Raw genomic sequence first — 22,915 nt, forward strand, 5'->3', positions numbered from 1 at the left:
CATTGCTCGTAAGCAAGGACACATCTTACAGACAGACTTACTCAGCGCCTGGAATAATGGCAAAACCTCGATGATAGAAGAATACGTGAGAATGGTGTATGACAGAATAAATACATGCGCGAATAAATAATACGAAGAAGACAAAGCCTCGTTAAGTAGGCATAAACATAGCGATGTGCTCACGCGACAAATACTAGAAGAAAAATAAGCATGGTGAAGTTTTTTGTTTTCGTTGTGTCCTTTTTAGATTCTGAACGCTTTCTACGAGTTGCCGTTGGCGTATGCAAAAAGATGATGAGCTTTTGTCAATGCCTACATCTAGGAGGCTGAAGATGCCTGTAGTTAGGCGACCATATGTCTGGTCCATTCATTGCTTCCGTTGCAGTAATTATTGGAAAGAAGTATAAGTTGGACAATGTTTCCTGCACATAGGGTCATGCCTCTCCTAACATGTTCATCAACTAATGACTCCAACAATAGTGACGGCAGGAACAGCCGCTCTTTTGTAACTCATTTCTGGAACTTTTCTCCCGGCGAGCTGGGAGAGACATCTTGAGCCTTGATGATTTCGGGTCATATTAATTCCTTTAGCATTTCTATCATAATGAAACATGGATCATTGACTGTCACGTGTCTTCCTGGCTACTTGAAATCTTGCTTTACATTTGCTATCATGTTAAGAAAAATGTCAATAATTGTATCCTCTCGCAACTAATTACTGTTACACTGACAACTCGTCAGTGTAACACGCATACCCGAACAACAAGGATATAATAAGCACTTTTAAGGCATGAGGACAAATACGGCATTGAGAAATTAAATACGCACACACGCACATGCACGCATCTACTTTCGTCCACAACACCAATACCACGCACGTCTTGTAAAATTACACATTTTCGGCACTTTCCATGCCTATGTCCAAACAAAAAAGAAAGGGTAGGAGAGTACATCTCACACATTCTTTGATTAGAGAACCTTCTAGACAGTACTTGATGTGTCAGAAAACAATACCACATTGGAGTTAATATAGTTCCTATGTTACTGTAAACTAAACAGCAAGTCACCAATATGTGACGTGAAAGCCGATCAGCGCGACATTCCGCTTCGCACATAAACGATCCTTCCACGTGAGATAACGTGCCTGTTGAACTGCCTGTTCCGACGCAAAAGAAGAAGAAGAACAAGAAGAACAACAAGAAGAAGAGGAACAAGGAGAAGAGGAACAAGGAGAAGAAACACCAGCACGTAAGAATTTGTTGACAGCCACTATATACTGCTTCTCAGAGGGTGTGTGCAGTGGAACTGTAATTCATTATACAAAAAGGAAACCCCTCTGCGACAACCTACAATGTAATGTACGTAGTCAGAAGGTCACGTTGCGCTTGAAACCGGCGAACTGCCACCAAGCACTCTAAATGAGCAGCTTAATAACACAAAACAATGCGAAGATCGCTTGCTATAGCTATAAACAGTTGTGAAATTGCATTTCACAATGGGCACATTAATTTGAAACGACGATTCAATAAATAAAAAAAACAAATCATTTTCGGTTCTCGGCTACAAAAACAAGTAACTTCATCCTCGTGCAACACGTACAGTTTTTTAAATAAATGTTACAGCATTTGTTTTACCTCTCGTTTCCGCTAAGAAGTGGTTTTGTAATTGACTCAGCTCACACGTCAGATGAAACGTGAGCCACCTCAACCCAACACACACATGCCGGGTTCTCTCTTGCCTTTGTTACGAAATCGACGACAGTGTTAACACTGCGCTCAAGCAACTTGCATGACGAGAGTCGACCGAGCCGCAATGTAATGAAGTTGAGTCACATACACGAAATTGAAATTTTCGAATAGCTGAGCTCAAGATTACGCTGCGATCTAACTAGTGTAATCAAAATTTCAGAGCATCAAAGAGCCTTTAGCTAAAAACGTAAGCTATTGCTCAACTTTTCGATAGTCCAGTCGCATGTGAGCCGAAGTAGTTCCGTTGTGAGAGGCAAAAGAACCTTCTGCGAACGACATTCAACACGCTCAGCATTCATTCAGCGACAAGTACCACAAGCTTGTTCCTTCTACGCGCAATGTGCTTCTTCGCCATAGTCATGGCGCTCTGTGTTTGAGAAACTGTCCTGATCCACTATTCTTTTTTTCTTTCTGAACCACCGCCAATGCACCGAGAAGCACAAGACCCGCACATCTCGGACACACACACACGGGATGCGCTTACAAAGGAGTGCTCGCAACACGTCTGCGCAAATTTCTAGGCTCGTGGCCGCCATTCGCGAAGCCCGTTCCACCACACAGAACGTCTCTGCCGAGAGTGAACGTCCCTAGTCCATCGGTCGTCGGCGGCCACAATCACCTCCGGTGCGGCCGACCGTACAGCGCGGCCACGTCGTTCACGGTGATCTCGTTGGCCTCTCGGTAGCCCTCGAGGGTGCGTGACGTCACGTGCGGGTGGTCTAGCGTCTCGATGCGCGGCGCCTTGTGGCCCGCGGCACCGGCGTCGTAGCGGAGGTTCTCCCACGCGCGCTTGTAGTGCCTCTGCAGACCGTGCTCGGCGTAGGCGCCCACGGGAGAATGTTCCAGCGACGAGCAGCCGCTCGAACCCCCGCCACCCGGCGGCATCTTGGAGCCGCGACAGCGGTCGACGCCGTCGCAGTCTCCTCGCCTCGCACTGTGGTGTGAAGGCGGCAAGATCGGCCCCGAGTTGGTTGGTTGCGTCGGTCGCGTGGTTGTGAGAACAGGGGGCGGGGGGTAAACACCGATCTACCGAGACCTGTTAGCGTGCGAAAGTGGAGAGGACGGGAAGGAGGAGGAGGAGGGCACACAGGCAAACCACGAAGGGTCAGTGAGGGTTAATAAACCTCGGCTACGCGGGGCTGGTAGTAATGCCTCTCTGGACGAAGCCAAACAACGCGCGCACCGTTCGTGGTTACACGAGAACGTGCCAGTTGACGCCTTTGCCAATCGGTAGTAATGAACGTCTACTATCCGCCATTGTCCGAAAACCTAGCGAATCATGCGACCCAACTAAGTAAAAGAAAGAACCCGCATTCGAGCTATCCAACAGTTGTGTATAGTTATCTTTATCATATGATGAACACAATGACGATGGACATATTGATAGCGTTTGAAGATACGTTATCAAAAATTTATTTAAAAATAGATCGAAGATGTTGCCATCCACAGCAAACAGAATCGCGTTCGTGTAGATGCTGTGCAGTCCTATACCGTAGTTCAACTCAAACTAAACTAACTTCAAACTAAATTTGGATGATAAGTGGAATGTGGAATCTTGTGGGTGAACAGGCTCAGTAAGCACCGACACAGGAAAGCAAACATTTTGTATCTGCTTGAGCTGAGAAAAAAAATATAGAAGACAAAACTTCTCTCTTCATTTTGCTGCAACGTTTTTTAAACATCTACCACCGAAAGTGCCCGGAGATCACCGCGTATCTGACTGAAGCAACATTTAGAGCCGAAAAATTTGAAATCCAAACTCAACATGGACGTGGCGCATTCTCGCAACCTATGTTCAGCATTTGTTCCCGATTTTTATCGAAGGCTTTTCAGACATTGTATCGAAGCTCGGTTGGTTATTTAAAACACGCATTCTAGATTCTTAGTCCCAGCGTTGTCATGCGAAGAATTTTGACCTGCAACACGTTGCCGTTAGAACAGTCACGAGCAGCCTCCCACTCGTTTCTCTACACTTACTCTTTCTGCGGTAAGCTGAACAAGTTTAGTACGTATACCATGCTTCAAACGTCTTATACCATAGAGCAAGTTTTCGAATATAATGTGATAGAAATCAGCGGCTCGGAATAAACGCAACTTTAGAAAGTTTATTATTGCCAGAGTTGCCCAGACAGCCTACATGGCATCGATCATCTTATCCAAGCGCTGTATCGAATTTGATTCACTGGCACCTACTCAAAAACTGGTGCTCTATCTGGCAAAGGACTTGAGCAAAAAGAGGGCCAATGAATCCCCATCAGGTAAAACGCGAACATTTTTTGATGAAACGGCCAGTGAACACTTTTCTTCCCTTTTGATGTTCTGTCATGTTCATACATCATAACCAGGTGTTCTAAGAAGCCTTCAGTACAAGCTTCTACAGAAGCACAAACACTACGATGCATATGAGCTGGTTTCTTAGAGCAGTGTTCTCTAAATGCAACGCACAACAGCAGCAAACTGTACTTGTCAATGTTTTTTATGAAACAATTTTTCCCGGAACCCCTTCCACTTCTACCCCTCCAAACACTCAAACGTTCTCTTTGCTGTTGCTTCAAAAATACCATATGTCAAAGGCTGAACGATGCAGATAAAGGGTGTGCTATTGGGTTCAGTGACAGCTCTACAGAGCTAGTATGACATTATTTGAGCTCTCATGGTCTCTTTCAAGCTTTCGAACAAATCTTCTGACAACGATGGCGGATGTAGGTATGTATCGCCGCTTTGGAGCAATAGTGCACAAAAATTAAGAGAATCGACATTGTTTGGCTTTGTGGCAAAATCACCCAAGTTATACACTGGCCATGTCGGCATTTAATCAATCTTAACTGTATATCTGTTTCCTGGTGCTGTGCTCTTTACACTATGATGCATGCCACTATGCAAAAGTATAGTATCTGCATCAATATTATGATAATGTAGAAAACATTCAGCAGCAGCTTTTTTTTATTCTTTGATGTACAGTGAATCTCTGCTGTTTGTTACAGCACTTCGAAAATCGAATTCGGCAGCTTCTAATTTTGTCATCATCAACATGAGATCAAGCGTTTTGCATTGTGTTAATCAACATAAAAACACTTCAAAAAGCAGTACTGTGCTTAGCACGTGTCAGTGTCTTTACTGCGTCACTAGAACAAAAAAAAACAGGCAACCGTGCTCAAGACAATCAACAAGGTTGTGCAGTGCCCTGTGTTAATGTTTCGTGTAGCCTGCCACCCATGCAAGAGGTTGCAACAGGGCATGCAATGTTCCCAGCAATGCCATTTTCAGGACAGACATCGTGCATCAGGTCATCGGCGTTTTCCCCAGCACATGCACACATATGCGAAAAAGTAATACTGTGGTCACGTATTCGGTTCCAGTGACTGTACAACGCCACCGCCGTTTAAACTCTCGAGGCATGGTCATGGTGACGATAAAGTGACACCACTGCCCCACGGAGTGCTGAAAAGTCTGCCTTGGCCTCGGGCAGTTCGCGATTTTGATCAGTTAAAGTCTTCGTTTACAGACAAATGCGTTTAAACAGTGGTAGCGTTTCCCAGCCACTAAAGCTGTTGTTTGGAAGAGATAGAAATTTGCTGTTCCTTGATGTACTAACATCCTGTGCAGTCAGCAAGTAAAAGACGTAATAAATAATCACAGTATAGCCAAAGTACCTTACGTCAGGGTCACGTTATCTAAATCGCTTAAGTTTTTAGCGGCAGCGGCAGTACGAGTGTTTGATGGCTTCCACGAATGCGTCGCGTGATAGTGATTGAGCTGCGGCAAACTTTATGCTGCAGGGCCAACAAATAGCATTCTCCGAAAATTTCTAGTTTCGGTTTGCCGCACCATGTGTTACAAACTAGTCATAAAGCACTAAAATGCAAACATCATGCAAGAACACTTCGTTTTTCTATACTTTCCATATGAACTAGTTGTATTAGTTTTCATTGGAGATTGCTGCAAACTTAACTTTTTACATATAGTCGCCGCGGTGACACAGTTACTTTACTGCCGCTAAGCACGCGGGGGCTGTTTTTGATTTGCGTCCGTGTGGTCGGGTGCTTATGAATGCCAATGGCGAAAACACTCATGCACGGAGATATCAGAGCATGCTAACGCCCGACAGGGGGTCAAAATTTAGCTCTTCTATCTCCGCTATGGCGTCTGTAATACACGCGGTGTTCCTCGTAGACGTTAAAACCCCGTTAATTAAATTTTGAATGCCACGAAAAGATGTACTTTCTGAATGTTCCATAACACTTCTCAGAAAAACGTTTCACCGCAATTTCGCCGTCAGAATGAGAAATATTATGACCGCAGTACAACACTTTTTTCTTCTTCGTTTTTTATTGCGTGTCTCTATGGTTTGTGCAAGTGCGCTTACGTCAGTGTGACGAGACCTTTCTTTCATGGGCAAAATATAAAAAAAGAGAGGACTTTGATTCACTTCTAGGTTTCCGGCTGCACTCTAGCGTAATCGGGTCGCGTAGCATCCAAGTTGCCGAGCGCGTGCCATAGAAGCCGAGTGGACCATACACACTCCGGCATTCAAAGCTGGAGAGGACATGAAGTTCCACGCCTCCCCGTTTCCTTTGACTGACTCACGCTGCTACGAGTAGCCTGGCACACGTCATGGTATCGGGTCTCGCGCAGCCATTGAGACCCGTCTCTCGTCACCGCGCACTCGGATCCGAATCCGCAAGAGCCACCCACGTAGAGCGCAGATCCTCTTTCTATCTCCAAGCGTAAAATCCGGATAGTTTTGTGCATCCGAAGGAACGAGAGCGTTTCACTGCTGACACTGGCTCATCCTGATAGATCGCACCTAGTGCAGATCTCTCCCTCACTTGCAGCCAGCTACTATCATTACCGCCAGGGGAGCGTCGCCGCCCATTCAACATACTGATAGAATATTAATTCGTAGCTGTTACGCCGCACACCTTTTCGGAGACGTGGACATCGGCCACTGACCGGCACTACGGGTGATTTTCTCGTTCACTCCATGCTTATCTCGTTCACGAAACTATCGACCTAACCTCTTTCTCCTTCACTGTCACCCGAAATGATAGTTCGTTTTCTTTCTTTCGAGTTGTCGTTTACGACTTTCCGTGTACTTATTTCGATAACCATGCTAAAATATACATTGGCTGAGGAAGTAAGTAACTCATAACGAACTAATTTATACCTATACATGAGCGTATTCTTCCCTTTAATGAGCCGTATCGGTGCTTACGTTTTCTACGAAAGTACACACTGGTCCGAGCAACATGCTACGTGGCACCGGTGGGTGGATTGACCTTTTCTACAGAGCTTACGTTTTTAACAGAAGTAAAAGCATATTATTCAAATAGTATTAGGTTCTGACATTTCACGCGGCCTTGTACAACCTCAACAGCTATCTAATTACGTCTTAAACCTGGACATATGCCAGTTATATCTTGGCAACGTATGCACAATCTCCTCAGTTCACTCAAAACACCATGCATCTGCCCTGATTCCACGGCAGTATGTAGGGCAGTTCTACTTTTGCTGAGTTCTCGCAAAGTGCAACTGTGCAGTGAAGCGTGCCGTGAACCAGGTTCTTGTCGAGTGGAAACTGGTAATGAAAGTGCAAAATTCTAGTGCTGGCCATTCTACTTACCGTCGTATGACGATGACGACGATGGTGATGACTGCAGCGAGGACGACAAATCCTCCAAAGACACCCAACGCTATGAATCCCCCTGAAACAAAATACAACAGAATAATTTAATACGGCAACAGCATGCAAAGAAAGGCCTGATTGGATCAGCGCTTGTTGATATCCCTTCGAAAACTCCACGATTATGTGCAGTATGACCCAGTCTCAAAACGCACACCAGAGCGGTAACCACGCAGGCACAGCAATCACACTTGTCCAACATTACCAGAAAAAGAAAAGAAAATAGAGTCTCATATGAAGCGTCAGTCAGAAGTTTGAATTAGTTCGATGTTCGTTTTAAGATAGCGCGGTACTATACACTTTCTCGGCGTAGGATCGATTATTGGAACTGGAACCACGACCCTTAAGACGTCGTGTTGTCACAGATGTTGCATATTTTACTCTTTCCTTTTCGGCGCAGAAGTTCCCCATAAGGCTGCTAATATTTTAAAAGCCACCATTTCACTAAATTTGAGGAGACGCTGCCAATACTTGCCACACCGGCGAGTGTTGATGCCAAATTTCCAGTGCATCGTCAATGAGTGTGATTTTTGTGTCCTTTCTCACATAGTGAAATACTGCTCGCGCTAGGACTTATCTATATTTATGACCAAAGAAATGCAATCTGCGAAAGGCCTAATTGACTACATTCGCCAGTAGAGACCCTTTAAAATTGTTCAGAAAAAAAAATGTTACCCACATTTTCTTCTATGCAACGTATGACTTGAAGGAGCTTTCTTAGAGCACGACACAGCAAGCTGTCCACAGACAGGGTGTGTTTTCAATTTTGTCGGTACTCGTGTTTTCTTCATTTAGTTTATTTTTGTTCTTGATGATTTTTTTTCAGTAAAAAGAGCACGCCTATCAATTTAAAAAAAAAAACACACAACCCCTTTGCTTCGAAGATGCTTTTTTTAATCTTCAACTAGTGGCTGTCCTAGACTACAGAAAAAGCCGCATATTACGCGATGGAGGAAGGAACGGAGAAAACAGAATCCAGAGTACTACAATTATGGACATAGGCAAATTCCACTATCACATCAAAATTCACCGTATTGTTGGCTCTAATTGGCCGAAAGGTCTACTATGGCCTCTTCGATTGGCTCCAAATGCTGCCATTATATGATTCAGCAACGTTGCCGAACTTCGCTTTGTCTAGAATAACCCCTTCGGCCGAAAGTGCCGTTTGCGCTGATTTGGTAACATTTTGCGCTCTTCGCCTTCTGAACTACAGGCACACCGAAACATCGCAGGAAACGGTCAGGTAATATCCTCGCATGCGGGAATCAGTGGTGGAAAAAAAGGGGATATACGGCTGTGTCAGTGCGCAACTAGAATATGCTGACGCCATCCGGTGGAGCTTCCGCCGTAACTGTCATGACATTTTTTGAAAGATAACGGCAGCGTTCTTGTGTCAACGCTTGCCTTATCATGATGCGCCAAGGCAGGCTCACGCGGTTCATAATCGCTGACAAGGAAATTTATTCACCCGCAGGCACGCTTACAACTGTGGTATGAACGAAAAGTACAATATAAGGTACAGCACATGTAATACATCATACTTGATGTAAACAAAACAGATTAGCAAACGAAATACTAAATGGTGTCTGCTTGACACTAGCTTTGCCACACAACAACAACAACAACAACAAAACTCATTACATCGTCCACGCAAAAGCATTATTGCCAGCCTCGAATTTATTAAAGGTACCCGGGGCACATACAGATACAGTCTGAACTCGGGCAACATAATTGAGCATTATTCTGGCTGTAGAAAGATTTCGCCTCGGGAGACAGTTATGTACCGCGTAGACCAGCGGCGAAGAAACTCGGCTTCACCGAGTTTGAACAACTGTTCTTCAAGATGACCCCATACTATCACCCGTAGTTTCCGCATTCTGGGGTACATTGCTCTATTTGACTGCAGAGATCGTTCGGCGATGTTGCGGAAGCACCACAAAACGTAGCTAGCGCTGTAGTAGACGAGACTCGCAAACCGATCTTGGCGCTGTGGTGGTCGCGCGCTGGATATTCCGAACATTCTTGCAACTAGCTTCCAGAAGGTGCGTGCTACAACGCAGTCCTTCACTACATGCGCGTTGGTCTCTGTTTGTGCGCAATATGTGCATTTATCATTCGCTACCATATGCCAGCGTTCAAGCCTGTCTGATATTGCCAATGAAAATCCTTCACTTGAGAGGGCAAATCAGGTGAAAGCACGGCTCTCCATGTTTGTGTAGTAGCTGTCCGTGGAGGTACAGCTGTCTCACACAACATTTCACAAAGCCTGGAAACTGGTGTCACACGCCACTTTGTAAGTCTTAGTTGTACAAGCTGGCTTTGCAAGCGAGCAACGGCCGCATACTGCGGTGCTGGCGTCACCGCCGTCGGAAGCAAGTTGCCTGTACACTGCGGCATAAGCGTTCGACGGTAATGGCCCAGCAAATAAAGGAGCAGTGGCCTACCAGGGTACTCATCGTCATCAAGTAGATCACATGTACTCTTAGTGTACAAAAGCCTACCGAATGTAACTATGTACGGCAAGCTCCATCCTCCGCTGGATTTCGGCAGACGCAAAAATTGCTGCGCTACGTATTGCGACTTGTTTAGCCAGAACCATGAGAAAATAAATGAGTTTACTACTCGTACTGTTGGTGACGGTGGGAGAGCTACCCTTGCAGCAAACCACAGTTTACTGCACAATACGTTCTTAATGAAGAAAGCGCTTTCTGCCAGCGGCAGTGGCGACGCAGCCACTGCTTCCGACTGTTCTTTAATGGAGCTGACAATGTCTCGCCACGTGTGAGGTGAAACACCACTTGCACAAAATTTGGTACCTAGTATTTGCATATGCTCGGTCCGTTTAATGTCCCCTGGTAGCGTAATTTCGGCGCGGCCTAAATTTAATGCTTCAGATTTCCTCATATTCATTTTGCCCCCTGACATAGAAGCATATTGATTATAAATACGAAATACCTCTACAAGACTGTCCCCATCCTGTAAAAACAAAGTGATGTCATCCGCATACGCTGATACTTTTATGCACCCGGTTCCCGGCATAGGAAGACCTCTTACGAGCGGGCTCTCGCTAAACCGCCTTAACAACGGGTCAATCGCAAGCACAAACAATATGGGTGACAAAGGACAACCCTGCCGCACTCCCCTTGTCACATCAAATCTAGGTGTTAAAATGTTATGTAGTAGCTCAGCTGTTGTTCGCGAATACAACATCCGCAGGATGTCTACAAACTCTTCAGGGAAGTTATAGCATCGTAAAACCGCAAATAAGTACTGGTGTTCTAAGCGGTCGAACGCTTTGGCTTGGTCCAAGCTAACTAATACTCCTGAAGCTTTACGCGCTGTTATGTATTGTAAGATAGCACGTGTTAAGTTGAGAGACGAAAATATACTCCGACCCGGCACGGAACATGTTTGATGTACACTGACTATTTTCGGCAATCATACCTTCATGCGATTTAGAAGAAGGGTTGTCAATATTTTATAGTCTGTGTTGAGCAGCGTTGTAGGCCTCCAGGATGAGGGTTCTGCAAGGTTGGAGTCTGGCTTTGGCAAGAGCATTACGCGGCCCCGATTAAACGATTTAGGAATACCTTCCCGTGCAATAATGCCGTTAAGGAGCGACACTAAGGCAGTGCCTACTTCCTCCCAGCAAGAACGGTAAAATTCGACTGGTAAGCCATCTGGACCGGGTGTTGATCCGCTGTTCATAGATCGTATAACATCAAAAACTTCTTGCAAATTTGTTGGAGACAATAAGTTCTGGCCTTCTGTATCTTCCACTTGAGGTAGGTTAGCACAAAAGTCCGACATTTCTTCACTCAAGAGCTCTGCATTGTAAATCTTTTCCGATGAAAATGCATCTGAGAACCAGTCCCAAAAAATTTTTTTCGATACCTCGCCTCGCACCGCTCTCTGTGCCATCTTCTATTATAACCCTTTCAATGAAAGAGCTGCCATTTTGCCTCTTGCTGGACGCACGAGCCAGCCGCAGTACCGCGCGCACGAAAAAAGAACGCATGCGCGCCATCCTTCAAGTACGCCGGGGCTCGGTTAATTCAGAAACTTGACACCGCCCCCCAATGTGTGAGCGGTGAATTCGCCGTTGCGAAACAGCAGCGTACGCTACCGTGGACACCTTTCGCCTCGCTCTAGACTGTGTTATGGCATTGCTGTTGTTTGCATGCAATCTTTCAACGCTGCGTCGTTTCTGCCCGGCAACACCACTCGAATTCGACAGTTGTTGCTTCTTCCTCTTACGTGTTCCAGGTATGTTCGACTTTCCGCTACACGGCAGCGTACCATTTCGTTTTGCGAGTGAAGTTATTTCTGAGTGCGGCCGTTTTCTGTCTGCTACCCGCAACACGAGACTGAACGATTCCAACGTGTAACGTAAGTTCGTTTTCTAGCAGTCAGAAAGTTAGAGCGCAGCTCAAGACATGTTAATGTCTTGTGTTATGACATGTGTTAATGAGCACGCGAGACGTTGCCTGGTTCAGGGATAGAAACGCTTACGCATACCTGAATAGTTGGGTGCGCACATGTAAACGATACCCTATATTATACACATAAGTGTCCAGATTACGCACGTAGGAAGCGAAACATCGTAACCGCGCCCGCGTCTACTCCAGTCACTCAATTTCTTCCGCGAAGGCAACGCTGCAGAAACTGTCAAAGCACGACACGGAACGTTGAGAGCTAACGCGCCAGACGCCAAGCTAGACCGAGGGTTCCCTTATTTGCATCCATTTCACTTAGAGCGCATACAAATTGGCGAGAGCTGTACTTACTTAGCACAGCCACAGACCGCATACATTTACCGAGCACTGCACCTAGTTTTTCAGTAATTACGCATGCATCGTTACGAGGACAGAGCCTCCCCGGAGCATTCAGCTAGTTTTTTTTTATTTGCCCTTAACAATAGTTACTTCAAATTTTATCCTCCATTTACAACGGATGTGTAAATCCGGCAAGTGCGCTTCCCCGCAGACCTCTCTTGGCCTAACCAAGATGGCGGACATCGAGCTGGAATCGCAGTAGGTGATTTCTAAAGTGTGGTGGCCATGAAGTTTCTTTTTTGTTTTTTCAGCTCGGCAAAAAAAGTTCTGGTGAATGTAGTCCACAAAACCATAGCCCTTGGGATCGTTTTCAGTTAATCAGAGGCAGCCGTTGCTGGGGCCTGGATCCGGACGTGGTATTACGGGGCTAACGTGCCAGCCCATGACATCATTGCAGCCGCTCCGTGTTCTCGCATCATCTAAGCTGTCAAACCTCGTGTCTCAGTTGTAACATTGCGACGGGAGGGGGTGAGGGAAATTTTGGTTAAGGCTAGTAAATTTAGACGTTTGAGAAAGCCTGCTTACGGCAGTTTTCGATATTGACCAACTACTTTCAGACCCACCCGTATCTCTTGTCAAAAGGAAGACTGAAACTACATGTGTATATAGTGTTGAAAGTTATCTCTTTTGAATAACCATTCCAAAACATGTTTTTTTTTTCTTGCTGATACAGCATGTTACAAACAGTGCTTGCTTTCGCAGTGCTGGTTTGGATGATCTGTGAAAATGATCATTCACTTTACAGCGTTTTTTCATTTATCCAAAGTTTTAAACAGCTGCTAGTGTTGTTTTTTTCCGCAGGGGCTCTGTTGCTGTTATTTCCAATTTACTGAAAAAAGAAACTGCAACACCGAAACTTGCGTCTAGAAAGCACACTATCTTAAAATCGTAGCGAAGAATTGCAGATCTTAAAAAAGACATTAAAAAAATTTGCAACATTTCACATTGGTAATTGAAAAATAAATCACTTTAAATGGCCGAAAAGGTGAACGAAGAAAAAAAAACGGGAACTTAGATATACACGAAGCCATACAACAAGTGTTTGGCTCGCCAATAGAATGAGTAAGTCTAATGAAATTCTGTGTTAGCGCTAACTACTGTATTGGTATGCTTGCCGCGGTTTTACCTTCCCCCTTGAATCATCTTCCTGTGACAGTCGAGTAGCACGCCGCTCATGCGGCAAAAATATTCAGTTCGCTTCAGTGACAATCTTCGCAATTCTGTCGATGAGAAATTCCTTCAAGGAGCGCTCGGGACTCGTCCGTTTGCGTAGAAACTCGTTGCTTATAATGTGCTGAGTAGTGGCGCAGCGTTCAACTTAGGATAAAGGCATAGAGTGTCGAGCTGAAACACGCTCGTATACATGCGGCAGAACGCGCGTATTTTTTTTTTTCAGCATTGCGAAAATGCTTCGCAAGTGCTTGAACGCACCGATTACGCAAACGGCCTTACCCATGTTGAGCTTAGCTCCCGCGCGTGCGGCCGAGTCCTCGCCAAAGCCACTGTGGAGGTCCGGCGGCGCCAGCACGGTCCGGTGTCCCGACGAGCCGGCCACGTCGTGGTCGGCCGGCCGGAATGCCGGCCTGCGCGGCGGTTGCGAGGGCGTCGTGGGCTGAGGTCGCGGACGCTGCGTCGCCCGGACAGTGGCCGTGGCCGTGGGCCGAGGTGAGGCCACTGTGGTGGTCACGAACGTGGGCCGCTGATCGGGACGGTCGGGCATGAAGTCTGGATGGAACCTGTGGAACCGAATGAAAAAAAAAAAACAGACGGGGGTTGTTTTAATCACGTGTCCTGCGGCTAGGTATTTCGGCATTATTCACACGGTGATTGGGGCAAACTTTTGCGTTGTTTTCGACACTCCGTTGTGCCGGACCACAAGAATAAGCGCGCAGCCAGGTGCTTTTCCCGTATGGCGATACTGTGTGTTTAAAGTTCTGCAGCAGTTCAGCTGCAACCTTTGAAAGAGACCGCTTAACGACGTCCGTGACACTAGCCCCTGTCCGCAAGGTCGATACGACTCCGCTCAATGTCATCGTATGTGTAATCCACATTTGAACGGGTTGTTCTTGTAGCACACATATATTCAACCCGTTAAGCGAAAGAGAGCAAAATAGGAAATCTGCTTTTGGGAGCAAACAAGTGTTCGCAAACGCTTTGAAAATTGTGGCAGGCGCTACCTGACCGCATCGCTTGTGTCCATGAACAAATGCGATCTGGGAAACAATACTTCAAGAAGTCGTATCATGAAGTGATTGGCAACTCACATCGGCTCATTGTCTGGTGGACAGCATTTCCATATGAGTGCTCGCGATACGAGTTCTACCAGGTGTTCGACGCCATGTGCGTTTATTCTGCCACCGTCACCTTTCTTCTCCCTCTTCCCTGCTCCCTCTTATGTTCTGACATCATCAGTACAGTGTAGTGTAGCAGCCGAAGTAAAGGCTGATCCATAAAGTAAGTTTCACTCTGAGACAAAAAAAAGAAACACCTGGCCGATGACTCCCTACCTTGTCGGCACGATCATGGGGCCCTCGCTGCCACCTGCACTGTGGCCGTTGATGGAAGGTGACGGTGGCGGCTCCTCGGTAGTCGTTGTGGTCGTGGTCGTTGTCGTCACAACAGGTCGTGGCGTCGTTGGCCCTGCGCCGTCGAGTGAGTGACACATTAAGCAGAGCCCTATAGTATATAAGTCGTCGCAATAAATCTACTTGTCATAGCCTTGTCGTGACGAAGCGTCAGGCTTCTCACAGGGATTTACGTCTCAACAACAAATAATTCACACTTTGCTCTAGCATGAAGAGTAACTCAAAGTCCACGATAACGAAAGCCCGAGATGGCGAAATTCTCACTACGAGGAAATATTTCCGTATCCCCGCAAATACCCGTAGGATTGAATGGATTTCCCACTTCTCGGCAACGAAGCATCACCATTACCTCATGCCGCATTAAAGAAAATTTTGCGTAACATTAGTTATAATGTTATTTACCTCTGTAACACTAGCAGAGTTCTCAAAATTGATGAAATTCACTTTCTGTCCACTTTAATTGCGTAAAATATTGCTACAGCAGGCTTGCATGGCTACCGTCAGTTTTGTTTACAAGAGTATCAAGGCGCCGGAAGCGATTTAAGACACTGGAAACACGTCGTGGCCGACATCTTGCTTATCGATTGCCCGTTTCAAATGAAATGGCCTCATCGCCACTAATCTTTACTGACATGTGAGAACAATTATAGTGTGCCATGCGTACGTATAGCACGTGGCTTTGTATGCGTTGAAGTCAATCTTTGGTGTGCAGAAAAAAAATGCAGCAAAAATAGATTCCACGTCCCGCCAACGTGGACTCCTTTTCGGCGCTTTAGATAGTGGCTGCCGCATGGCCTGCCACACGAATGACTGAGATCTGGGACCGTCCGATGATACGGCCCCTGATTCAAGCCCGCGGGTTTCGGTACCATTCAGGAGGCATTGCGTGAGCAGTTAGCGTCGCCAAATGGAGACTTGCCGAAAGAGGTTCGCATTCTCGATCAATAAACCTTGGGGGTACGATCACTTTGGCGAGATGTTGTGGGACTCGATATCGGACGCGTCGACATCTACGGGGGACAGTGTTCCCAGCACACGGGCGACAGGGTTCCTCAAGCACCGCGCCCATACAGAACGCTTGCCACGGAAGGAACGCTGTTTCTCCTAGATGCCGACGCGTCTGGTGCCGAGTCACACGCAAGATCTGCATCCACGAAAGTGATCGAGGACGCTGCTTTACGGTGGTGCCACCATGGCTCACGACGGATGAGGCGCGCACTCATATGCTGTCGGCGGTGCGGTTCTGGGTGGCCTCTAGCAAGGCTTGCAAAAGTACGGTTACGTAATTTTGACGGTAATCTTTCCTCTTTTAAGCGCTGTGCCTGTATGTACCGTATCAGTTCGCAACAACACAATTCTCTGGAAAGCACAATTTTTTCCCCTTTACCATCGGTTTTGTTATTGCAGGATTTGTTGCCAGTTAAATGCGTAAGCATTTCTATGCCCACCGAACGAGGAAAATCGTCCTTCCGTCAGTCACGTGAGATGATCGTTATCAAGATGGAGCCCGCCGAAGCGAGCGAATTGACCTTCGTGCTGCCTCTCGATTCAACGCGAACTAAGCGACGAGAACACAGCGCACACGAGGCTATCAGCGCTCGGTGCACTCTTCCCCCTTCGCAGATCGCTTTCAAGATAAGTGTCGCGCGGCCGGCCACGCCATACACAGCCGGGGTACGGTTCAACACGGTTGATAAGGGTTCGACGCAGATGGATAAGGCGCGAAAGAGCGATAACGATTCATAATGGTCGGAACATCATCAGCACACCTGGAGCCGGCGCCTGCACTGATTTGCTTGCGTCATCAATTGACCTTGCGCCGCCGTCCGCAGCAGTTCGTGTCGCCGCAAAACTGCCGTTTATACTGGTCGGATAAAGTTACATAACATTGATGACACCGAGATGCGTGGAGATAAGCATTGTGTCACCGGCTCACGCATACTTAGACAACTCCCAGAAGAGTTTCTGCGTTAATTTTTTCGGTATAGGTTCCATGAGAGTTTCTCAATTGAGCGAAAGCATTTGTTGTAGATTTTTTTTGCAGGTGTCCGTTACATAACCGAAAGAGTGGACGTTTGTTTTGTTGTATATGTTTCGCTAAAGATAAAAGGACGAATTTGGCTGAAGTCAAAAATGAATTAGCACCACCGCCTCTATTGAATAAGGACGGAGAGACTTCAAAGAGGAAAAGCGTAACAATTTCGAAGGTTTTAAACCGATGGAAAGTGATTTCAAGAGCCAGCGGCATCATAAGATAGTTTTTCTGTCGCTCCAAAGGTCGCACCTGTGGGAAGGAAGAAAGAATGCACGCAACAACGCGCATTTTTCCAATTACGTGTTCACCTATGATGTGTGCGTCAACATGCATATCCCATATTCACGACATCAACAACTGCGATCGTACCACTTTGCACTCCTCCACGACCTCATTAATTCTTCATTCTCCTTCGTTCTCCTTCGTTCTCACGACCTTCATTCTCCAAGTCTTACGGGGGCCAAACAAAAGGAAACTGCAGCTTGCCGGAAGGTAATTAGCATATGGTGGACTCGTAGTCTACAGCAACACATAAAATTTCAAGTACCCCGTCGTATTCGCACTTGCCTACTCTCGAATTAAATCAGGCCGACTATTGATTCTGGCAAACGCGAAAGGCGCTTTGTAGACTTTTGATTCGTTAATATCTTATCATGGAGGGAAAAAAGTGTTGCTGTCACAGACAGCCTGTATGCATACGTCTCACCGTTTTCATGCAACTGCACGTGCTCTTCTCACTTTGAAACTTCCACGTCTTGTATGCTTTCTCGAAACAATGGAACTTGTTTTCGGTAGGGTGCTCGTCCCAGTTACCTAGGCGCTGTCTTCGTGTTTGACTTCGCTGTCAGTCGGAGGCGCGCTGCAATTTTTCACATAACTCCTTGCACTCGACTCCCGAGTGCTCCCTTTGTAAACAGAGCGCGAACTCCGCAAGTTTGCTGTAATCGTGGCCGCATGCAAGTTTTTCAGCGGGCAGGAAGAAGACTAGGCGAAAAAAAAAAAAAACTTCCCCAACACTTCAGGCACCGGCGATTGCCTTCGCTCTATCGTAAGGCTGGCGCGCGCATCTCCCTAAGCGCATTGTTCCTTGGAAGACGCTATAGCAACTCGCCTAACTTCTTAGTCAGCCCGGCCACGCAACCCAGAACACGGTTGCGGGGAGACTTTGTGTATATCTCCGACGCGGTGCAATGTGCGTTCTTTTTTTTTTTTTTTTGTATCTCGACGTCCCGCTCACGCGAGATTCAAATCAGGTCTCGTCTTTCTTCCTAACAACGCCCCACACCGGCTCGATGGGCGAGGGCTGAGAGGACGGCGAGAATGCGAGCCATCCCCGTTGGCCGGAAGGAAGCGGCCCGGGAGGCTGCAGAAAGCAGGCAGGAAAGGAATGACGGAAGCGGCCGGTGTTGCTCTCGCAAGCCGCTTGTCTTCGGCTCGAGTCCCATGGTCTGGTTCGCTGGCGCCTTCACTGGGCCACGGAGTGGCATTTAATAGCGGCGCCCAGAAGCGCCGAGCTTATCAGAGCGTCCCCGACCGCTGCCTCTTTTCAGACGACAGCGCCAGACCGTGGAGCGGTCCGACACCTGTCGCCTTGGGGGAGGTCCGTTGTGCAGAAAAGCTGCGCGGTGCCGTAAAGGCAAAGAGGAAACGAGAGACGGAAGATGTCCTTGTTCCGCGCGTGGAATATCTGGTGGTTGTAATGTCGTTCCCGTGGTCATTCTTACGCTCCAGTCGCACACACAAGCTCGAGAAAAAAAAGGTTTTAGCTTGTTTGTAGACGTATTAGCGTTCATGGAAGAGCAGGTTACCGAAGAAGCGTGAGGCAGTATTAACACTTGCAGTGACATCCTGTGACGCACGACATAAACATCACGACGTACAAAATAAACGCGTTAGAAACGTGTCTGTGTTGTGCTATATCGATATTACGCTGGAAAAGTTTGTTTAGGAAATGAACCAAATGTTGACGATTAGGCAGTTTTTACTCAACAAAGCAAGATATGGTTGGTCACTACAACACTGGCTTTTGTGTTCTCTGCGGTTACATTCTGCGTAACAAGATAGCGCTAGCAGCGCGGCTGCTCAAGTGCTCACTTGTTCACGAATTGCGTAGTTAGTAAACAATTGCTAGAATACCCACCGTTCCGGCGTACTGGCTATTGGCGTTGCGCTAACCCCGAGGGACGTGGGATCGAGTCCCGGCCACGGTGGCCGCACTTCCACGAGGGTGAAATAGAGAAACGCCCGTGTACCGTGCATTGGGTGGACGTTAAAAGAATCCCGGGTGTTCAAAATTAAACCCTAGCCCCCCTCCCCGCCAACCCCACCCTGCTACAGCGTGCCTGATAATTACATCGTTGTTTAGGCACATAAAGCCCCAGAGCTTAATTTTTAATTTAATTGTTAAAATGAACAACTACCCGCTCAAGATATTCTATTCACGTGCGTTTGCTTCTCTATCATTCCGTGATGAATAATAATAATAATATTTGGGGTTTTACGTGCCAAAACCACTTTCTGATTATGAGGCACGCCGTAGTGGAGGACTCCGGAAATTTTGACCACCTGGGGTTCTTTAACGTGCACCTAAATCTAAGCACACGGGTGTTTTCGCATTTCGCCCCCATCGGAATGCGGCCGCCGTGGCCGGGATTCGATCCCGCGACCTCGTGCTCAGCAGCCCAACACCATAGCCACTGAGCAACCACGGCGGGTATTCCGTGATGAGTGATGCGTATACGGACAAGCTTAAGCTCTTTTTCTGGCATTTTAAACGCTTTGTTTTCAACGATTATTTTTCTAGACCTTCCTTAAACGTTTCTTCCGACGTCGTGCACGAGTTCGCTGTGCCAAGAGTCACCAAATGTTCTCTTTTATTTGTTTGACGGCTTTTCTCTAGGCATCTGCTGCCGTCTGCAGCCGAATTGCCGTCGCTGTTGTAAGACCCCTCTGTTTGTAGCTAATAAGCCCGCATACACTTTTGCCGCCGGTGCAAAGCCGTCTGCAGTGCGCAACATGTAAAACCAGCACTTTACCATACATGCTATGGCACGAAACGCAATTGGAAATGGCTTATCATGTAAAACTACACCATTTGCCGACTGCTAGACAGTAAAGTTTACGCGGAGCTGCGGTGGAAGTGACTCACGGAGGCAGACGGCCACGTCTCCCTGCCAGAAGCCAGTGGGTCCGCAGAGCAGGTGTGGGTTGCCGCTGAGCTGGTAGCCCGGCTCGCAGTCGTACTCGGCCACCGTGCCAAAGACGGTCGAGGGGGCCGAGAGGCGAACCAGGGCGTGCGCAACGGCTGGCGGAGGTCGGCACATGACCGCTGCACAAGCGTTACAGTGGGATACAACTTTTTAAGAAAAAGCAGCTGGCAACCAAGGCACACGGACCGCGCAGTGTTGTGTTACTCCGTTAACCAATCGCAGAAGCAAAGTCGTCGCCGTGCGACGATTTCAAAATGGCTTCGTGCTTGATAACTCCGAAGCGTGTGCTGAAGAGCCTTTCACCTTCAAAAGTCCTCGGTACAGTTAGTTTCATTGCTGAGCCCGTTTTACTCGTGAACCTTCACTACCAACTTAAGTGGAACTTGACAGTAAATAGTTGCAGCGAAGCAAGCGTTTAATTTCAGGTCAATAAAGAGTTAGGCTTTCGCCATTCCACTCTAATAGACGGCTGAAAACGTATAAAATTACGCGCTTATAATCTTACTTTTGTGGTTACCGCCTTATTTATGTTACAGGAAAAGTTTGAATTACGAACTATTTGCAGCCTCGCGGAGGAATAGTAATGGGTATGAGGGCGTGGGCGGGGCATCACTGCAGAATTAAGTTGTATCCGACTATAGCGAGTATATTTTTTTATCGCAGCAGAGGCAAACTCCGTAGCATTTCCCAGAGGTGGCTTCAGTGAATCGGCTTGTTGGCTTGGGTGTTTTTATGCGCAGGGAGCATAAAGCATAAACAAAGTTTTCGTCAACTCTTTCCACGAGTCCCTCGGACAGGGAGACAGTTTTGCGAGCTTATGAACGCGCCTAATAGATGTGGACAAAGCAATTAACGAGGCACAATTTTTTTGTACACGTTTTTAAAGCGCGTTTACACGCTCGCAATGTTCAAGCAACTCTCCAAACTACATAGCTGTGTTGACAAAACAGTTTCCAAAACCAAAACACGCGATTCTGCGGAGCGTACGGTGTTGTGGAATGCTGCATGCTGGTTGCCAACATGGAAACTGTTATTGGGCCTATTTGTCAAGGTCAGCATTGTAGTGTCAAAACAAAACCACTACGGGCCATAGTTTCAGCGTGGTTCGGAGCGCATCACATCACCGACTAACCGAGACGTTTCTTTCATCTGGTTAATTGAATTGTTTTCTTTTTCTTGCAGTTCGTGTTGCATTGCTTTCCTTTTTTTTTTTGTAATTACACTGCCATGACGAGTGACGAATCTGCTGTGAAATGGCTTTTTGATTATGTGCATGTACAATTCATGATGTCATGGCCCGAAATATGCGATTTTTAGCGAAAAATGGCCAAGTGGTGATGAAGACGATATGCTGGGAACATTGTTTTTCTCTTTCCAATGTCCATATACGCCGCATTCACATATTTATTAAATTGCAGCTTTATCTCCTGCGGCAATGAGCCGATGATGTAAATTTGACCAAAACTTCCATTTCCTAAAGAAACATCAGCTATCAAGATTATGCTTTGCCTAGCAAAGCAGCTTTTTTCTTGCAACCAAAATGCTTCACTAATAAGCTATTTGTCATGTCTTTAGGAGTAGCGGCAAATGGAGGCGCATTTATCCTCCTTGGGATATAAAGGGGTTAGGTATTGCATTTAGCGTATGTGTCAAAGAATTTTGCACAGGAGCAATTTGCTGACCACTCAGTTCTCTAAAAACGTCACTATGACTCCAGAAAGGCAAAATTATCGTTAAGATGGCTAGAAACTCGCGAAATGTAGCGCCTTTCTCGCTACATTTCGCTACAACCCCGGTACTGCTGTGTAGGCGGATAAAAGGAGCCCCGTCAAGGACATAGCGACTTTTTCCATTCTCCTCAGCCGTGTGAAAATGAATACATGTCTGGAGTACAGACTCGGATACAGACATGATCCCACAGCTCTAAGTCAAATGATATTTGCGGGAATCTCGCGTTTAGTGCCTATCGCAGTTTGATTCGGCGAGCAGGCACGAAGGGAGTAGAACAAAAGAAAGCGGAGACGTGAATCTCGCAAGCGCTGTGGTCGTTCGCGCATGCTCGCGCGAGATCAACAAACAATTATATAAGCAATGACTTAGTGTAACACGAATGCTATGACACATACACAGCTAAAGACTTGTAGTATTCCGTTCTGATTACCTAAAGTCCCTAGAGGTAGGCCGCGGGATGGAATCCCGGCCACGGCGGCCGCATTTCGATGAGCGTGAAATGCGAAAACACTCGTGTACTTAGACTTAGGTACAGGTTAAAGGACCCCAGGTGGTCGAGATTTCCGGAGCCCTCCTCTACGGCGTGCCTCACGATCGGAAAGTGGTTTTGGCACGTAGAACTCCATAATTAAATAAAAGGTCCCTATATGTACCCTTTCATTTCTAAGGAAAGCTTATCTAGGAACTTGCAGGAATCCATGCTTTCTCATAATTAAACAGCGTGTCGGTTTTCCAGCTAGCTTTTCTGTTTTGCTGCACAGCGAGGTGCGCGAAAACAGGACATCGCCATCTGGGCTTCAAACGTACGTTCGCATCTGGGTGGCGGTCCGTTCCATCGCTGGTCGACGTCGCACACCAGCAGGCTTCGGCCAATCAGGACGAAGCCCTCGCGGCAGTGGTACTCGACGGTGCTCATGTAGTGCCGGGTGCCGTTGACGAGATTCAGAGAACCATTCGGGATGGGTGCCGGCGGTCCACATTCGAGGTCTGCGTGCATCGGCAACCGACATCGTCAATCACTCGTACGTTACCTCTTCTTCAATCACTTCCTCAATCAATCATTCGATGATTCATTAAAGAACTGGCTAC

General features: G+C 46.9%; 1 protein-coding gene across 1 annotated transcript in view; it reads right to left on the bottom strand.

Moving 5' to 3' along the window:
- Positions 1-2,671: 2,671 nt before the first annotated feature.
- The window catches only part of LOC142557207 (uncharacterized), a 90,443-nt gene continuing 70,199 nt past the window's right edge, over positions 2,672-22,915 (bottom strand). The window contains exons 8-13 of the mRNA XM_075668897.1: positions 22,634-22,813; positions 20,035-20,214; positions 14,774-14,906; positions 13,719-14,002; positions 7,372-7,453; positions 2,672-2,784 (exon numbers count right to left, since the gene is read on the bottom strand). Coding sequence (XP_075525012.1) covers positions 2,775-2,784; positions 7,372-7,453; positions 13,719-14,002; positions 14,774-14,906; positions 20,035-20,214; positions 22,634-22,813 — 869 coding nt within the window. The 3' untranslated portion in view covers positions 2,672-2,774. The remainder of the gene's footprint in view (positions 2,785-7,371; positions 7,454-13,718; positions 14,003-14,773; positions 14,907-20,034; positions 20,215-22,633; positions 22,814-22,915) is intronic.

The sequence above is a fragment of the Dermacentor variabilis genome, chromosome 9, assembly GCF_050947875.1.
Source record: "Dermacentor variabilis isolate Ectoservices chromosome 9, ASM5094787v1, whole genome shotgun sequence".
Classification (NCBI taxonomy): Eukaryota; Metazoa; Arthropoda; class Arachnida; order Ixodida; family Ixodidae; genus Dermacentor; species Dermacentor variabilis.